This window comes from Myxine glutinosa, chromosome 9 (assembly GCF_964187855.1).
Source record: "Myxine glutinosa chromosome 9, kmMyxGlut1.1, whole genome shotgun sequence".
NCBI lineage: Eukaryota > Metazoa > Chordata > Myxini > Myxiniformes > Myxinidae > Myxine > Myxine glutinosa.
Window position 1 is genome coordinate 92,561,940 of NC_136269.1, and position 19,121 is coordinate 92,581,060.

A 19,121-nucleotide genomic window follows, 5' to 3' on the forward strand; every position below is an offset into this window, starting at 1 on the left:
ATTCAAAATCAGTCTTACATTGACAGAAAATGTACAAACTATACATATAATGACACACAAGTACACTTAATGTGGAAGAAAGTGCTTTCTCAATTACTTTCATTTCAATTTCAGAAATATATAGATAAATCGTTGTTTCTGGCAACACCCAACTTCAGTCGCTCCAGCAGCTGCGTGGCTCAGTCTGGTGTCTCCTGTCCACTTAGGTGCACGTGAGCGGCAGTACGTCCTGCGTAGTGTCCTCCTTACTATAACATTACTGTGATTCACGATGAATTGAAAGTGCAAGAATGACCCAAACAAGTTCTGCTATATCTGTGGTAAAGTGACCATGCCAGACCGGCAGTCTAACATCACACGTTTTGTAAGGAAAAGCTATCACGCATACTTTGGAATGAAACTTGGTGACCAGGACAAAGCCTTTGCCCCTCACATATGCTGCAAAACGTGCGTTGAGAGTCTGCGGCACTGGAGCCACAAGAAGATTGAGTGTCTGCCTTTTGGTATCCCAATGGTGTGGAGGGAGGGAAGAGATCATACTAATGACTGTTATTTCTGTATGACAAACCTACAAGGTGAGTTTATCAATTTTGTTTGAGTTTAACTTTATGTTTAATAAATTCCCAAACATTCTAAATTGTTTAACTTTATATATCATGTCACCCCCTTGACGGTATGTCTATCTCTTTCATTTTAGGCATAAATCGAAAAAACAAGCAACACTTAAAGTATCAAGACGTTCCATCTGCCATTAAACCAGTGCCTCATGGACCAGGAATTCCAATTCCAGCACCGCCCGAAAATTGCAGACATTCGGCGTCCGATTCCGATGAATAAATGGAAGATGGTGACATATCTGGTACATATCAACCTACGGGCGAGACAAGTCAACCCAAACTCTTTAGCCAAGCGGAGTTGAACGATTTGACACGAGATTTGTGTTTGTCCAAAGAATCTGCTCAGTTGCTAGGGTCATGACTTTGTGAAAATCGTTTGTTAGCTCCTGAAACTACATTCTCCTGGTACCGCAGCGGTGAAGAAGAGTTTCGAGAATATTTTAGTTCGGACGATGAAGTTTCTCTGGTTTACTGTAGCAACATCACCAGCCTCATTGCAGCTATGGGTTTAGCGTATGATCCTACAGAATGGCTGCTCTTCATTGACTCCTCAAGTAGAAGCTTGAAAGCAGTACTACTCTTCAATGGCAACAAGATCACGTCTGTTCCGGTGGGTCACTCGGTACAGATGACTGAGAACTATAGTAACATGGAGCATTTGCTAACTGCTTTGAAATACAAAGATCACAATTGGATGATTTGCAGAGACCTAAAGGTATGTTGGTGTCAACCTAGTTACATATATTTTTCTACTTTATTTATTGAAATATTCTTAACATGGATTAAAATATATATTTTTAATAAACTGGAATAACAAATTTTAAAACAAATATGTGTGTTCTTTATTTTTATTTATAGGTTGTGTCCATGGTGCTGGGTCTACAAGGCGGCTACACCAAATACCCCTGCTTTCTCTGTCTGTGGGACAGCCGAGCAGACAAGCAGCACTATGTACAACGCAACTGGCCAGAAAGATCTGGCCTGGAACCAGGTTCCCACAACGTTGTGTCACACGCTCTTGTGAATCCTCAGAAGATTCTACTTCCGCCACTGCACATCAAGCTCGGACTTATGAAGAATTTTGTCAAAGCACTGAACAAAGAAGGTCGAGCTTTCGCTTTCCTGAACAAGAAATGTCCTCGCGTAAGTGAGGCCAAACTGAAAGCAGGCATTTTTGATGGCCCTCAGATCAGGGAGCTTATGAAAGATCCTAAATTCGACGAAAGTATGGAGAGCAATGAGAGGAATGCCTGGCTCTCATTCAAATCCATTGTGACGAACTTTCTGGGCAATCACCGAAGTCCAGAGTATGAATGTGTTGTGGAAGGGCTCCTGCAGAGCTTCCAGGCTCTTGGTGCACGCATGTCCATAAAGATGCATTTTCTCAGCTCGCATTTAGACTACTTTCCGGAAAACTGTGGTGATGTCAGCGAGGAGCAAGGAGAACGGTTTCACCAGGATATTCGAGTGATGGAAGAGAGGTACCAGGGCCGATGGGATGTCAACATGCTTGCAGACAACTGTTGGTGCCTCAAGAGAGATGTTACAGATGCGACACACAGACGAAAATCTTTGCGAATGCCATTTATTCCGCATTAATTGTTTTCCTTCGTCTTTTTAATGTTGAATTTCACATTAACGGTACTTGTGCGTCATTTTATATATAGTTTGTACATTTTCTGTCAATGTAAGTCTGATTTTGAATTTTAAAAAGGCTAATTAAAAAAACAAAAATTTTGATTATTTTTTTTCCTTAAAATTGAGATAGCATAAAAACTTGACCTGATAGAGCGAAATGAGATACATTTCTAAATTCAGCATGCAAAAAGCATATAAGGACCGTTGAGAAAACCTAGACCTCTGAAATGACGCAGACCAGTGTAATTAATCGATTAATCAATAAATGATTAATAGATGAAATGATTAATCAATAAATCAAAAATATCCTTGATAGCCACATCACTTGGTCACTCATGTCCAAATATTAGCTTCCCAGCTCAAAAGGTGCCTGAGATATTGGCCAAATGAGAAAGAAAATAAATAAATGATTAATAATGAAAATAAATAAATAATAATCATAAAAAAATTAAATTATTAATCAATTTGGTCAGAGAACACATAAACTACCACTATTTCATCAGAATCTGTAATTTAAAAAAAAAAATTTTTTTTGTCATTAATCGAATAATTAAATAATTAATCGATTAATTGATTCATTCATAAATCAAAAATATCCTTTGCAGCCAAATCACCTGGTCATTGGCATGTCCAAATATCAGCTTCCTAACTCAAAAGGTGCCTGAGTTAATGGTCAGAAGAGAAAGGAAATTTGATTAATTAAATAAGTACTTAATTAATCGCTAATAATTAAATAACTCCTCAATTTATTGATTAATCAAAAAAAATAAAATCGTTTTTGACAAAGGACTTGCTCACTATTGTGCCGAAATTTCAGCTTCCTCGCTCAAAGGATGGCTGAGATATCGCCCGGACAAACAAAGTAACAAACAAACAAACAAGAAAGAAAGAAAACAAGTACAGATACATTCAAAGTACACCGCCCCCATGCCAAATAATTAAATATCCTACAGCGCGGCATTGCCGGGGTGCCTCCGGCGCCCGGCAATACCGCAGTGCAGCTCATTGAGGCTGCATTGGGAGGGAGAGGTGTACACTAATTGATTGATTAATTGTATAATTAAAATCAATAAAAGATTATCACAAATTATTTTCATAATCAATTGGCTAATAGCATAACTAAACCACTAGTGCTTCATCCGAAGATGTATCTTTTAGAAATGTAATTAAATAAGTCATTAATAAAAAATTAAATAATTAATTGATTACTCAATAAATAATTAATCGATTAATCAATAAATAATTAATCGATTAAATGATTAATCAATAAATCAAAAATATCCTTGATAGCCACATCACTTGGTCTGTCATGTCCAAATATTAGCTTCCGAGCTCAAAAGGTGCCTGAGATATTGGCCAAATGAGAAAGAAAATAAATAAATGATGAATAATGAAAATAAATAAATAATAATCATTAAAAATTAAATTATTAATCAATTCGGTCACAGAACACATAAACCACCACCATTTCATCAGAATCTGTAACTTAAAAAAAAAAAAATTTTTGGTCATTAATGGAATAATTACATAATTAATCGATTAATTGATTGATTCATTAATAAATCAAAAATAGCCTTTGCAGCCAAATCACCTGGTCATTGGCATGTCCAAATATCAGCTTCCTAACTCAAAAGGTGCCTGAGTTAATGGTCAGAAGAGAAAGGAAATTTAATTAATTAAATAAGTACTTAATTAATCGCTAATAATTAAATAACTCCTCAATTAATTGATTAATCAAAAAACAAAAAATACCGTTTTTGACAAAGGACTTGCTCACTACTGTGCCGAAATTTCAGCTTCCTAGCTCAAAGGATGGCTGAGATATCGTCCGGACAAACAAACAAGAAAACAACCAGAGTGAAAACTGAGTACTCTCTTTCAGCATTCGTCACTGCCGAGCTCCCTTCGGTGCCCAGCAATGACGATTTGCAATGCCTGGAGATGGCATAGGAAAGGAGCGGTGTACAACAACCAGAGTGAAAACTGAGTACTCTCTTTCAGCGTGCGTCACTGCCGAGCCCCCTTCGGTGCCCAGCAATGACGATTTGCAATGCCTGGAGATGGCATAGGAAAGGAGCGGTGTACAACAAACAAACAACCAGAATGAAAACTGAGTACTCCCTTTCAGCATGAGTCACTGCCGAGCCCCCTTCGGTGCCCGGCAGTGACGATTTGCAATGCCTGGAGATGGCATAGGAAAGGAGCGGTGTACAACAAACACACACACTGTATATTATATATCGGAAAGATGACTTGGTCCAACTGATTGACAGTTATGAGTTGTGGTTGTACTTGTGTAACTTGGAAGACATGTTCAGGATAGCATGTAGCCAAGAGAATATCAGGACCAATTTTTGAATTGATGTGCACAGTAATTGTATCAGCAGCACACTTTTATTTGACATGTCTGCATTTAACAAATGCTAAACTAGAAAGCCAGCAACTTTTCATATCCACTTGTGTTACTAGAAAAGTGATTGTACAGTTGCTAATTTGTGATCACGTAGTCTTCCTCAGTTTTTCAAACATTCTCCCAGAGATATTTGCAGATCTAAACACAGTATTCCACAATGCTCTTTATATCAAGAGTGCATGTCAAGCAGATCACACAAAACAAAGTTGTATGCCATTTTATGTCAATATACACAACTTTCAAAACGAGCGATTTCTTTTTCAAGTATTACAATTACAACATTTTCATTTGGTATAACATTCTCATGTATGACTGGTAAGCACCATCTGATACAAATATTTAGCACCATATAGTATTTAAATGATTCGGTAGAATATAAAGGTTGCTCTGTTGCATTCATTCCGTTTCTGAGGATGGGGACTTTGTGAATATTCTAAGTCCATGCATTTCCTTGATTTCATGTTTCAATGCCTGTTGAATACAAGAAACTAATAATTCAATACAGTGCATACCGGTAAAATGCAATTTCAATATCAACTTCTTAAGGAGTATCAATCAACTTCAATTTCAATATAAACTTCTAAAGGAGCATCAACTTCAATGTCAACTTCTTAAGGAGTTTCAACTTCAATTTCAATATCAACTTCTTCAGGAGTTTCATCTTCAATATCAACTTTATAAGGAGTTTCAACTTAAATTTCAATATCAACTTCTGACGGAGTATCGACTTAAATTTCAATATCAACTTCTAAAGGAGCATCAACTTAAATTTCAATATCACCTTCGTAAGGAGTTTCAACTTCAATTTCAATATCAACTTCGTAAGGAGTTTCAACTTCAATTTCAATATCACCTTCATAAGGAGTTTCAACTTAAATTTCAATATCACCTTCGTAAGGAGTTTCATCTTCAATTTCAATATCAACTTCAACATCAACTTCCTAAGGAGTATCAACTTCCAGAGGTGACTTCCAGAGACTTCTTAAGGAGTTTCAACTTCAATATCAACTTCTAAAGGAGTATGGACTTAAATTTCAATATCAACTTCGTAAGGAGTTTCAACTTCAATTTCAATATCAATTTCTAAAGGAGTATTGATTTAAATTTCAATAACAACTTCAAAAGGAGTTACAACTTCAATTTCAATATCAACTTCTGAAGGAGTATCGACTTAAATTTCAATAACAACTTCAAAAGGAGTATCGACTTAAATTTCAATATCGACTTCGTAAATGAGTTTCAACTTAAATTTCAATATCAACTTCTAAAGGAGTATCGACTTAAATTTCAATATCAACTTCTTGAGGAGTTTCAACTTCAATTTCAATATCAACTTCAACATCAACTTCTTAAGGAGTATCAACTTCCAGAGGTGACGTCCAGAGACTTCTTAAGGAGTTTCAACTTCAATATCAACTTCCAAAGGAGTATCGACTTAAATTTCAATAACAACTTCGTAAAGGAGTTTCAACTTTAATTTCAATATCAACTTCTAAAGGAGTATCGACTTAAATTTCAATATCAACTTCTTAAGGAGTTTCAACTTCAATATCAACTTCATAAGGAGTTTCAACTTAAATTTCAATATCAACTTCCAAAGGAGTATCGACTTAAATTTCAATATCAACTTCTAAAGGAGTATCGACTTAAATTTCAATATCAACTTCTAAAGGAGTATCGACTTAAATTTAAATATCAACTTCGTAGGGAGTTTCAACTTCAATTTCAATATCAACTTCAACATCAACTTCTTAAGGAGTATCAACTTCCAGAGGTGATTTCCAGAGACTTCTTAAGGAGTTTCAACTTCAATTTCAATATCAATTTCTAAAGGAGTATCGACTTAAATTTCAATATCAACTTCGTAAGGAGTTTCATCTTCAATTTCAATATCAATTTCTAAAGGAGTATCGACTTAAATTTCAATAACAAGTGCATAAGGAGTTTGAACTTCAATTTCAATATCAACTTCTTAAGGAGTATCGACTTAAATTTCAATAACAACTTCGTAAAGGAGTTTCAACTTCAATTTCAATATCAACTTCATAAGGAATATCAACTTCTGAAGGAGTATCGACTTAAATTTCAATAACAACTTCTTAAGGAGTTTCAACTTCAATATCAACTTCAAAAGGAGTTTCAACTTAAATTTAAATATCAACTTCCAAAGGAGTATCGACTTAAATTTCAATATCAACTTCTAAAGGAGTATCGACTTAAATTTCAATATCAACTTCTAAAGGAGTATCGACTTAAATTTCAATATCAACTTCTGAAGGAGTATCGACTTAAATTTCAATATCAACTCCGTAAGGAGTTTCAACTTAAATTTCAATATCAATTTCTAAAGGAGTATCGACTTAAATTTCAATATCAACTTCATAAGGAGTTTCAACTTAAATTTCAATATCAACTTCTAAAGGAGTATCAACTTAAATTTCAATATCAACTTGGTAAGGAGTTTCAACTTCAATTTCAATATCAACATCTTAAGGAGTATCAACTTCCAGAGGTGACTTCCAGACCCTTCTTAAGGAGTTTCAACTTCAATATCAACTTCTAAAGGAGTATCGACTTAAATTTCAATATCAACTTCGTAAGGAGTTTCATCTTCAATTTCAATAACAACTTCGTAAGGAGTTTCAACTTCAATTTCAACTTCATAAGGAATATCAACTTCATAAGGAATATCAACTTCAATTTCAATATCAACTTTGTAAGGAGTTTCAACTTTAATTTCAATATCAACTTTGTAAGGAGGTTCAACTTTAATTTAATATCAACTTCTTCAGGAGTTTCAATTTCAATATCAACTTCTCTTGGAAAGAACGCAAATACTACTGAGTGAAAATTTCACAACTCTAACTGACTTTCCCAACAAGAGATAATGTCTCTCGTTGAGTGTCTGGGATTTGTCATTGTCAGAGTTTCAATGCGTCTTACATGCGTCTGTACAAGGTTATCCAAAATTGTGAATTCTTACTCAATAATTCCCAAACAACAACAACTTCAAATAAACTCTGTATCCCCTGATTAAGACTTGTACATGCCTTTTCAAAGTCACAGTTATGCAAGAAAGAAGAAAGCATTGATATGTGAAGCATTTCCTTAAACAAAGTTTGGTTTTAAGACAGAGAGAGACAGAGAGACAGAGAGAGAGAGAGAGAGAGAGAGAGAGAGAGAGTGAGTCACAGTCACTGCAGGAAAGATCATGAATCCCAGAAGAATGACCAAACTGCATGAAGCAGGATAGCCGAAACCTGGAGGTACACTGTAGTAATAATGAGATAAGTCACACTAAAGAAGCCGCACCTTTCTCAAATAGATTACAAGGTGTTTACCCATTGACGACATGACAAAAAGGATCCATCCTAGAGAGTTTTTTTTTTGTTTCCACAAAAGGTTTGATTTTTCCATGATAAAGGATGTGGGAGACATACAGTTGAATAATAATAACTTTGTCACATGTTGGGGGCATGGGCATGTTGGGGCATGTTGCATCCAACATTTGTGTGAAACACTGTGCCCACTCTCACAACGAGGTGGGGAGAGAGGGGGTGGCTCTGTCTTACAAAAACAATAAAAAGATTAAACAAAGTTAGAACAAATCCCACATTTATAGAATTCAAAACAAAGGTGTGTAAGAGCATACATAGTGAAATATAAAATCAAGAAGACAGAGTCCAGGGTTTTACAAAGTGTAACAGTTTACTGGAGCCATGTCATGCATGAAGTGTCATCAGACCTCATTGACCATGAAATGCTGTTGCACCGTCCGCTTTCCTTGAAACTCCTCAGACTCCAAGTGAACCTCGTACATTGCTCCACAACCACCTGCACACAACAACAACCATTTCCCAATCTGTCCTTGCAAATTTCACTGAAATTTACAGAGAAATTTGCTCCATCATCACAGGCAATTCTCAGACTGTCCCCCAAAAGGAACGATTACCCATTCCCATTGCCTATGTGTAAATCTCAATTAGAATGTAAAATGAAGTGAAACATGCTAAAAGGATCGTTTAGAACACAGAATTGTTGTTGCTGCTGTCGTTATTACCCTCGCCTGAGGAGAGGGTATTGCATTTAAGTCCTTTTGTTTGTTACTTGGCAAAAAAGAAAGTTTTTTTTTTTTTTTGCAAGTATGTTGATCACTCCGGTTTGTGTGTGTGTTTGTCAGTCCGCTCACTTATACTTGCCTACAGGTCACAATTTGAAACCGATCTTCACGAAACTTCACCAAATGGTAGAGTTCGTGGTCCGACAAAACCCTATATATCTTTGAGGTCAAAAGGTCAACATAGGCCAAAGGTCAACCACTTTTTTCATACATCTAAAATCCTCAATTTTAATCCGATCGACTTGAAATTTGAATAGGATTTACATATCGGCTAACTGAATTCAACCACCAACTATTTTGAGATCAGCATAGGCCAAAAGGTCAACATATGCCAAAGATCAAACACTTTTTTCACATTTCTAAAATCCTCAATTTTCATCCGATTGACCCTGAAATTTGAATATGATTTATATATCGGCTAACTGAATTCAACCACCAACTATTTTTGAGTTCAGCTTCGGCCAAAAGGTCAACATAGGCCAAAGATCAACCACTTTTTTCAAATTTCTAAAATCCTCAATTTTCATCAGATTTACCCTTAAATTTGAATAGGATTTACATATCAGCCTACTGAATTCAACCACCAACTATTTTGAGATCGGCATAGGCCAAAAGGTCAACATAGGCCAAAGGCCAATCACTTTTTTTTTGAATTTCTAAAATCCTCAATTTTCATCCGATTGACTTGAAATTTGAATTGGATTTACATATCGGCTAACTGAATTCAACCACAAATTATTTGTGAGGTCAAAAGGATGCTCTACTGAGTGCCATTCTGCTTTGTTCTCTTTTGCCAAGTGTCGCTCTATGAGTGATTTTTCATTTGTCTGTTTGTTTGTTTGTCCGCATAGAATAAATATGATTTTCTCTGCAACCATTGCTCCGATTGACAGGAAATTTTCACCAGAGGTGCAACTCCACCTGTAGAATTTTAAAATTATATTTATGACGTCATATGTCACGTGGTATGGGCACCATTTTGGAAAAAACTTTGCACCTCTATATCTCTGAAAGTGCTGCATAGAAAATATGAGACATGGCTCATTGTAAAGAACTCTCCATGGGGAATAAAATATGTTAATGATGATGTCATAGGTGCCTCCATTATGATGTCATAATTCGACAAGTATAAAACTTCATCAGATCAAGATGAAATTTCTTGAGTGTCATCTCGGGATCAATTGGTGGAGAAAAAACATAATGACGATGTTATCAGTCACGTGGTTCGGCCGCCATATTTGTTTTAACACAAAAGCCTGAAAAAAAAATACTGAAAACACGTCCTGGCGTGGGTCTGCAATCTCTGATTGCTCTTTCTTGTTGTTATTGTTTTTGTGCTCCTTTCGTGTCCTTCTGAAGTGTTCCTGCTGTCGTACAATAATAGATGTTACCATTGGAACCACTGCATTTAGCTCCCATTTCTGCTTCCTCTTCGATCCAGAAAATACTGCTTTTAAAACGGCAACGTTTATGATTAAACGGACACAAATTTTTATTCCAAGTAAATTGGTTATTAGCTTTCCAACGGTCCCATGTTTATTATTATACAACAGCAGGAACCTTTAGAATGAAGCGTGCCATACGGACGGACAGACGTTTCTCCTTTTAGTAACAGATGATGCATATCAGCCACTTCTTGATAACAAGACGTAAACATATTGAGCAAGCTACAATATGGCATGATCTCCAATGAAATGTTAGCATGTTAAAAGTGTAAGTGATAGTTGTAGCATGACAATAACAACAGTCCATTCTTACTCACCTGAAATGTCAACCACTCTTACGTTTTTGGCTTTTGGAAACTTTTCCCTGAGAATTGCTAAAATTTTAATCTCGCCCTCACTGCTTTGTGAAGACAGAAGCCTCAGTAGCACAGATGTAGCGGGCTGAAACAAAAAAGCATTTGCAGATAAGTCAACATTATATGTGGGAAAAGGTCACGTAGAGATTAGGTAATCTCGAATAGCAAAAGGAAAATCAACAATTAACTCACGTAAACAAGAAAACGAGTCATGCAAGATACATTAGAAATGGTATGTGATGCTTCCAAGCTACATACTGAGCATATAGAGCATAGAGCATGGATAAACCCCTAGGATTGGACCACAACTATCTATGCTCATATTTCAATGGGGAGAGTGGAGGAGTAGAGGGGGAATGGGGGAAAGGGCGATGGGGAGGAAACAGGGGTGAGGGAGAGAGGGGAGGAGGGCATCAGGGGAGATTAAGGGGGGAGGAGGAAGGGAGGTGTGGTATTGGGAGCACATGAATATTAATGAATGCATGTTGACCCGGAAAAGATGAGGCGTAATTATTTTGAACTTTTGGGAAAAAATTATAAGGAACCTATTTTGTGACGTTCATCTTTGCACACCTGATGGACAGGCATGCTCAACTAAATTAATGGTGGACACAGGTTCAGTCGTTTCAATACTTCCAGAGTCTACCAACCTGGAACATTTCAAGAATGCACTTCTTACAGAACCAAAATGACACTTGGTGACTTACCTGAAAAAATAAATCACTGTGGTTGTTTGTCTTCACGTACAGGTGCAACACAACCATGTTTCTGTGCCTGCTGATTTCTTCATTGTGCCTTCTGGAACACCTATACTTGGCATGAACCTTTTCACTACTCTGACTGAATATTGTTAATGGATGTGTTAGTCCTGCACCAGTGCTAAGTACCTCTGTTCATCAAACATCGGCTTGTCGGACATCTAATCCTAACTCCATTGGAACTCATCAGACTCCTGCTGAACTTCTACATGGATGTACACTTCACACCAAGTTGCACATTGGGGACCGTCAAATCAGCATACCTGCTGTAAGACACAAGAATGTGAGACTGCATTCAACAAAAACAAGAGAAGTCTAAACATTACACAGACAAGCGCCGGGGAGCAAAACCTTCCACCTTTGAATGTGATTCTTTCGTGCGAGTTCTGAAACCTGGATTTCACAAGAAAGGACAAACCAAGTTTACCCAATCCCTCCCCTCAAGATCATTGAACAGAGAGGTCCTGCTACCTCCAGACTCTCTGATGGGAAAGTGTGGAATGCAATTCATCTCGCACCTGCCATTCAAACCCCAAATGGACTTGCTGCTGAAAGTTTGACAGGTTTTGAGTATTATAGGGCACATAACCCTGTCCAACAAATGCCTCCACAAGTTATTACCCCAGGTGTTTGTCGTGGGACCAGACATCATCGAGCCCCTGCATGGACCAAGGACTTTGTAATGTGACGTGTTTACCTTCAATTACATGCTTACTTTGTTTTTAATTACCAGTTGTTGTTATCTTCACGAAAAAAAAGGAATAATGGGATATGTGGTATGGTGATTCAGTTTTCATTATATTTACAATCAATTACATGCTTACTATGTTCTTGTTTTTTCATTATTAGTTGTTATCTTCACGAAAAAAGGAATATGTGGTATTGGGAGTTACATGAATATTAATGAATGCATAATGACCCGGAAATGATGATTCGTAACCGGTAGTGACGTGGACGAGCTGTGGTGAGGAGTGGGTGAAGGAGACGCCATTAAACGTTTGAGTTGAAGAACATGCGTGTGGGCTGTCATTGTTATACAACAGGAGGGAGTGGTGGAGGGACACAGAGGAGAGAGAGAGGGGAAAGGGGCTAGGGGAGGGGGAAGAGCAGTGGCAGAAAGGGGAGGAGGGAGAGTAGGGAGGAGAAAGAGTGGAGGGGGGGGAGGAGGGAGAGAGAGGATGGGGAGAGGGGAGGGTTAAGGTGTAGAGGGGGTAGGGAGAGGAAGTATGAGGAAGAGGGTAGAAGGAGAATGATGGAGGGGGGAAAAGAGGGGATGAGGGATAGGGTAGAGGGGATTGTTGTCATATGTGCAGGCCTATCTGAAGGGATCAAAGCATCAATGAACGAGGTGGAATGGAAATGTTTTTGATTACAATCACAATCACAATTGCTGAAAAACTTTGCAGCAGGTAAAATACAAACTTCTGCTCAATTTAATACCTTACAGGGAAATCTCTTGTTTGAACACCAAAGTCCAATAGCTTTGTACCATTTCCTTTGTGTTCCACATTTACTTCTGCCCTTCCGCTTCCTTGGGAGTCGCAACATTTTCCTTGCACCATTGTTTGTTCATCGTTCGCTCTCTGGTGCTTGTGAAATCTGGCTTTAGAAATGTTTACTGAACGGGGTATTACCAGAGACAGGGAGTTCGTTCAAATTGTTGCCAACTCTTCATGCTAACACTTCCTCTCAGGTGAAATCTCAACCACTACTTGTACAGAGATGGACTCCATCCTCCGATCCCCTACTGAATGCGTGACGATAAGAAAGGTTGATAGGACGACGTCAGTTTTGTTCATCGTTTTTAAAAACTCATAATTGAAGGTGATTCGGATGATATGTGATGCCTGTTGTGAGCCTAATTTGGGGCCTTGAAAAAAAATGTTCATGCTGACATGATGTCAGCCAGAGATTTGGTCCAACTACTTGAAAGATCTTTTGATTACTTCTCCGATTTGATTAGCTTTCTGTTCAATAACTGTTAATATGATTCCTGAACATAAGCTCATCGTCTCTCAGTGCACCAAAGTCTTTCTCTTCCTTTGTGGTCCTCAACGCGACTTGTCCTGATCTTCCTTTTTCCTCAGCTCTGAAACGTCCTTCACCAAAGGAACCCTGTTAAACCTTCGTGGTAAACACCAGAAGAATTCCACATGACTCAAATAAACCAACCATACAAAAATTAACTCTATGGTGATTCTTAGCTACATAAGGCAAAATAATTTTTTTAATTGTTTTACTCCTAACCTTTAAATGTTTTGGTATTGAGGTAAAACTTCTGCCTGTGAAATATTTTTTGAACACATCAAGTTTTAGGGGTTGCACAGTGACACATGGTTGCCAGCCACTCATTGTTGCCGGATAAGCGTCGATTTCCTGCAATCGGGAAACCTCTTGCGATGTTCTGTCACAACCTGAAGCAGATACTGGCTTTTCTATTCTCTCCTTGTTAGGAGACAATTGTACTCTTCGATAAGAGCAACTGCATACACCAGAGTACAGCTGCGAATGAATGAATGATCGTTTTAAGGCCATTTTTTCCCGCGAGAGCAGGGGTTAGCCTTGCGGGCCCCATGACCTCATGGTTCCATTTTTGAGGCAATGTTTATATGGACCGGATGCCCTTCCTGATGCCAACCCTTAGTCGCCTCCTACGATGCGCAGGGATACGGTGTACCTATTCTAAATCGGAGTACACACCGTGATCATTCATCCCAGCAAGCTGGTACTCAATTTGCCAACCTCGGAAGGATGACAGGCTGAATCAACCCCCCTTGGCGTTAATTCAGCGATCGACCGGGATTCAAACTCAGGATCCTAGGATCCGAAGCCGGCACCCTAACCGCTAAGCCAACACCAGGCTCACCAGAGTACAGCTGCACTGTATTCAATTAACTTAAAAACAACTTCAAAATGTGCAGTACATAGCAAGGTCATAGGTCAACTGTAATGGTCAAAATCACAAGTATATCAGTGGAGAATAAATATAATCAACTCCAAACATTTATGCGAGCCAAATATGTGAAATTACAAACTCCGTGTGCAACCCCTAAATTTAGTCCAAATGGCTTAAAATTTGACCACAAGGGTTTTTTCATACATACAAATTTTTTTAAAGTGTTATGAGCATGACTTTTCTAACTTTCATTTTGAAGAACCACCCTAATAAGCTCCACCATTTGTGTACTGTTTTGGTCACCACGTCTGAGGAAGGAGATGGAGAGGGTTCAGCAGAGAGAAAATTGGTCGATTCCAGGCCTGGCTAGACTAAGCGATGAGTAGCGGCTGAAGAAAATGACTTCTGCATTAGAAAGGAGGTGATTACATGGGGATTTCATTGAGATGTTTCATATAATGAAGGGTGTGGACAAGATAGAGACAGTGGAGTTTTTCAGCAAAATGGACAGAAAAAAGATCAGGTGCCATAGTTTCAGAGTAAAGACGAGAGTTCGAACCGTAGTCATGCATGGGGATGTCCACTCAATGTCCACATACAAGGATACACATGGAATTTTGGTGCACAAAGCCATTCGGCTCATCATGCCCATGCTGCACAAACCCCAGTATCATCACCCATCCACACAAGCCAATATGCTCATACCACTTTATCTCCATTGCATCCAGGTACCTATGTAACTCCCATTTAAGCTTATCCATCCCGTCTGCTGCCTCTACCTTTCTGGGGAGACCATTTCATTTATTAACCACTCTCCGACTGAAACAGCCCTGACTTAAAACTGTCCCATCTCTCATCTTCTTTACCCTCAGGCTATGACCCCTGGTTCTAACACTGCCCACTCTGTTGAAGAACACTGCACCTATTTTCTCCACACCCTTCATTATCACATTCCTATCAAATTGCCTCTTTTCTAATGTCTAAAGTCCCGTCTCCTTAAACCTTTCCTAATATAGCTTAGTCCAGCTCGCCCTGGAATCAATCTAGTAGCTCGACGAGGTCTGTACCTGCTTTAGAGGGCAGCCATGTCCTTCCTGAGTTGTGGTGACCAATACTGTACACAATATTCAAGACGAGGCCTCCTTAAATTCCTATTCAATGTTAAAACCTCCTTTTTGATTTATAAATTTATCCCACTACAAATACAACCTTGCACTACCTATACAACAACAACAACAGGCATTTAAAGGCCATTTTCCCTGCAAGAGCGGGGGTTAGCCTTGCGGTCCCCATGACAATGTTCTCCATTTTGCCCTATTTTCTGCATCTCTCCTTGTTAACCCCGTTGCCCACATTTCTTCTTCGACCATCTTTAGCCAAGTCTTTCTCGGTCTTCCCCATCCTCTACTTCCTTCTACATTCATTTCCATCACTCTTTTCAACAACTTTCATCCTTCCTCAAGACATGACCAAACCATCTCAACCTGTTCCTCTTCACAACATCAATCACAGGCTCTATTCCCATCATCTTTCACAATTCATCATTTGTCTTCCTCTCTCTCAACGATACTCCACACATCCACCGAACCATTCGCATTTCCACCCTTTCCAGCCTTCGTTGCTGCTCTACGTTCATTACCCATGTCTCACTCCCATAAATCATAACACTTCTCACACATGCAGCATACACCTTTCCCTTCAGCTTCAATGACACTCCCCTCCTCGTCAGCACGCCACTCAGTTCCCGAAACTTCTTCCATGCACATATCACTCGAGCAACCGTTGCCGAGTCTGATCCACCTTCTCCATTCAGCATGTCTCCAAGGTAACAAAATGTTTTCACACCTTCCAGCTTCACGCCATCTCCAAGATCCAACTCAACATTTCCTCCATCTGCAGCTCCCTCTGTGCACACCTTACACTTGAATGTAGCTGCCACACTGGTTAATGACCCTCTCAAACCACTACATTTTTGATGAACCCACTCTGCGCACATTGTACATTGAAAGGAATTCACTCCGACACCCTTCCTGCACACAGCACACGGCCACTTCCCAGTTCTTTCCACCTCACCAGATGCTTTACGACTTGCCATCACCTTCGTTTTTCCGATATTCACCTTCAGACCTTTTGTCTCCATACATTCCTTCCACTTGTTCATCTTCTCCTTGTCCATCCATACTTTCTGCAATCAACACCAGATCATCTGCATACAACTCCCATGGTAAACCCTCCTTTACGTTCTGAGCCAGCACCTCTATCACAGCTACAAATAGTAGTGGACTTAGTACCGTACCGACCCCTGATGCCTTCACCTCAAACTCACCACTGTTCCCGTCCTTCGTCCTTACAGCTGTGCGCTCTTTTGTACATTGCCATCACTACTCTGATCAACCATTCCTCCAATCCTAACTTCCTCAATGCCCATGTCACTACTTCACGTGGAACCCGATTGAATGCTTTCTCCAGATCAACAAACCCAAGAAACAACTTCTTCCTCTTCTCCATATACTTCTCCTGCAACTGCCTCACAATAAAAAGCACGTCTGTCGTTCCTCTTCCTGGCATAAATCCAAACTGCATTTCGTCAATCTTCACTTTCTACCTTATCCTCCTCTCCAACACCCTTTCCAATACCTTCATTCCATGCTCCAATAACTTTATCGCTCGGTACGAGCCACACTCCGAGCCACACCTTTCCCCTTGTATAGAGGGACGAGGGTACTCGGTTCCCAATCCACTGGAATGCGGCCTTCTTTCACCACCAGATTGCAGATCTGTCATTCTCTTCACACCCCAATTTCCCGCTGCCTTCAACATATCTCCCACAACTCCCGTCGGCCCTCCCGCTTTTCTACTCTTCATTGCTTTTATCACTTCCTCAACTTCCTTCTCGGTTATCTTCTCTGCCGGTCCTCAAACTGGGTTACTCTCTATATTGCCATCCCATTCATTCTCTGCATTCAACAGCATTTCCATATATCTCTTCCATCTTCCTTTAATTCCATCTGGGTCCACAACGATTTGTCCCACTTCATCCTTCAAGCAACTCACCCCCATCACATCACACCTCTCTTTCGCTATCTGCTTTGCAATCCTGAATACCGCTCTCTGACCCTCTTCCGAACCCAAGCGTTCTCCGAACATTTTCCTACATGCCTCCTGCACCTTTGCTACCTCTTTCTTTGCAGCCTTCTTGGCTGCCTTATAACTTTCATGCTCTGCCTTTTCTGCCCCCGTACCCTTCGCCTTCTGCCACTCCTTGAACTTCTTCCTCTTCTCGTCAATCTTCTTTCCAACTTCATCATCCCACCACCATGTTTCCGAGTGCCTCGGTGGTCCTTTTGTCCATCCACATACTATACTACTTATAGCTACTATACTATATAGTCTTTTGTCCACGACCTATAGCTACCTGGAATTGTCCTGCCTGCTTACCCCCCATATATATTGCCATTTACTACCCCCAGATCCTTCTCCCCTGTGACCCGCTCCAAGATTGTGCCTTGCTCGCTCCTTTACATCACGTAATCCCCATTCTCATTACTTCTACCCATCGCCAGCACATCACACTTGTTTATGTGAAACTGCATCTGCCAATCTTTTGCCCAATCTATTAAAACATGTAGACATTCCTGAATCTCATCACCCCCCCCCCCCCCCCCCCCCCTCTGCTATCTACATTATGAACAAGCATTGAGTAATCTGCAAATTTATAAATGGATGGAATTCAATCGTCTCCCTGGACAGGTACTGGTATAAGATACAGTATATAGCTTTATGTTTCCCCTCCCCGGTGAAATCAAGCAGGTAAACTGTGGAATTAATGAATGTGGTGTTTACTGTTGATGGAGCACAGACATGATGGGCCAAATGTCCTCTTCTTGTGTCAAGGTCTTCGCATTTCAAATCGATCCAAGCGATCAAATCCATGCAAAGTCAAAATAGCACAGAGGAACTCAACATGATACCTTCACCGACATGCTCTTGGTTATTTCACAATTAACTCTGAAACTCCAAAATCTGCGAAATGACTACGGAGATTCAAGGACACGCGCAATGTGACGTCATTTTAAAATTGTGAACGCGCGGTATCACGTGACTGCGGAGACAGGACACTAGGACAGTCGAACACCCCTCATGAAACAAAACGATACAGTGTGGGTGTACAGTGCAATGAGGACGTACAGTACACGCAGGTCGCCAAAGTAAATGAAAGCACAATAACGGAGTCCAAGTTACGTCACAACACGTGGTGCTCACTGGAGTCTGGGCCCTCTTGTCAAGGTGATAGACATACCTGAGCGGGGAAGAAGGCGGCTGTTATCCGGCGGGAGATCCTGAGGAGGCTCATGGCAAGGCAGGGAAAAGAGGGTGGACGGTGGAGAATAATTGCATTTGTCGCGTTTTGTGAAACGGCGAGGGATTACGATGTTGATGTTACTGTTGTTGTTGTTGTTTGTTGGTTTCCGCCAAACCCAATTTGCTTTGAAATTAGCAATTTTTATTTTTATACAACCATAGAATCAGCACAAGTCAGTAACGTTGCATTTAATTATTTGATTCTCAACTTGTGAAACCATGGACAAAAAACGCCCAAATCCTTTGCACAATTGCACAGCACAATGTTTCCGCCATTTACGAAACCGGCAACGGCTCCGCCGTCCGCGACACCTCGATATGTGCCGACAAAACGTGCAGGCGGGCGCTTTGCCAGTTATCAGTGGAGGGACGGGGGTTGCTTGCAATCAGTGGAGGGAGGGGTGGGGGTTGCCTGCCATCAGTGGAGGGAGGGAGTGGGGGTTGCCTGCCATCAGTGGAGGGAGGGGTGGGGGTTGCCTGCCATCAGTGGAGGGAGGGGTGGGGGTTGCCTGCCAT

The 19,121-nt window shown here is 39.9% G+C and overlaps 2 protein-coding genes across 5 annotated transcripts; one reads left to right on the plus strand and one right to left on the minus strand.

Moving 5' to 3' along the window:
- Positions 1–1,226: 1,226 nt before the first annotated feature.
- LOC137412454 (uncharacterized) lies at positions 1,227–2,357 on the plus strand. Its single transcript, XM_068097745.2, has 2 exons — positions 1,227–1,332; positions 1,476–2,357. The coding sequence occupies exons 1-2, from the start codon at positions 1,246–1,248 to the stop codon at positions 2,214–2,216; spliced, it is 828 nt and encodes a 275-aa protein (XP_067953846.2). The 5' UTR covers positions 1,227–1,245; the 3' UTR covers positions 2,217–2,357.
- A 2,273-nt stretch (positions 2,358–4,630) lies between these two features.
- On the minus strand, positions 4,631–18,728 carry BOLA3 (bolA family member 3). Of its 4 annotated transcripts, none has more exons than XM_078784529.1 (4): positions 18,544–18,728; positions 10,551–10,674; positions 8,414–8,502; positions 4,631–5,139 (listed from the first exon to the last, which is right to left on the minus strand). In XM_078784529.1, exons 1-4 carry the CDS (start codon positions 18,595–18,597, stop codon positions 5,065–5,067), a joined length of 342 nt encoding a protein of 113 aa, XP_078640655.1. In that variant the 5' UTR covers positions 18,598–18,728; the 3' UTR covers positions 4,631–5,064. The 4 variants fall into 4 exon arrangements, with proteins under 4 accessions (XP_078640655.1, XP_078640654.1, XP_078640657.1 ...); XM_078784528.1 differs by lacking the exon at positions 18,544–18,728 and adding an exon at positions 18,087–18,334; XM_078784531.1 differs by lacking the exon at positions 18,544–18,728 and adding an exon at positions 10,782–10,895.
- Positions 18,729–19,121: the final 393 nt, after the last annotated feature.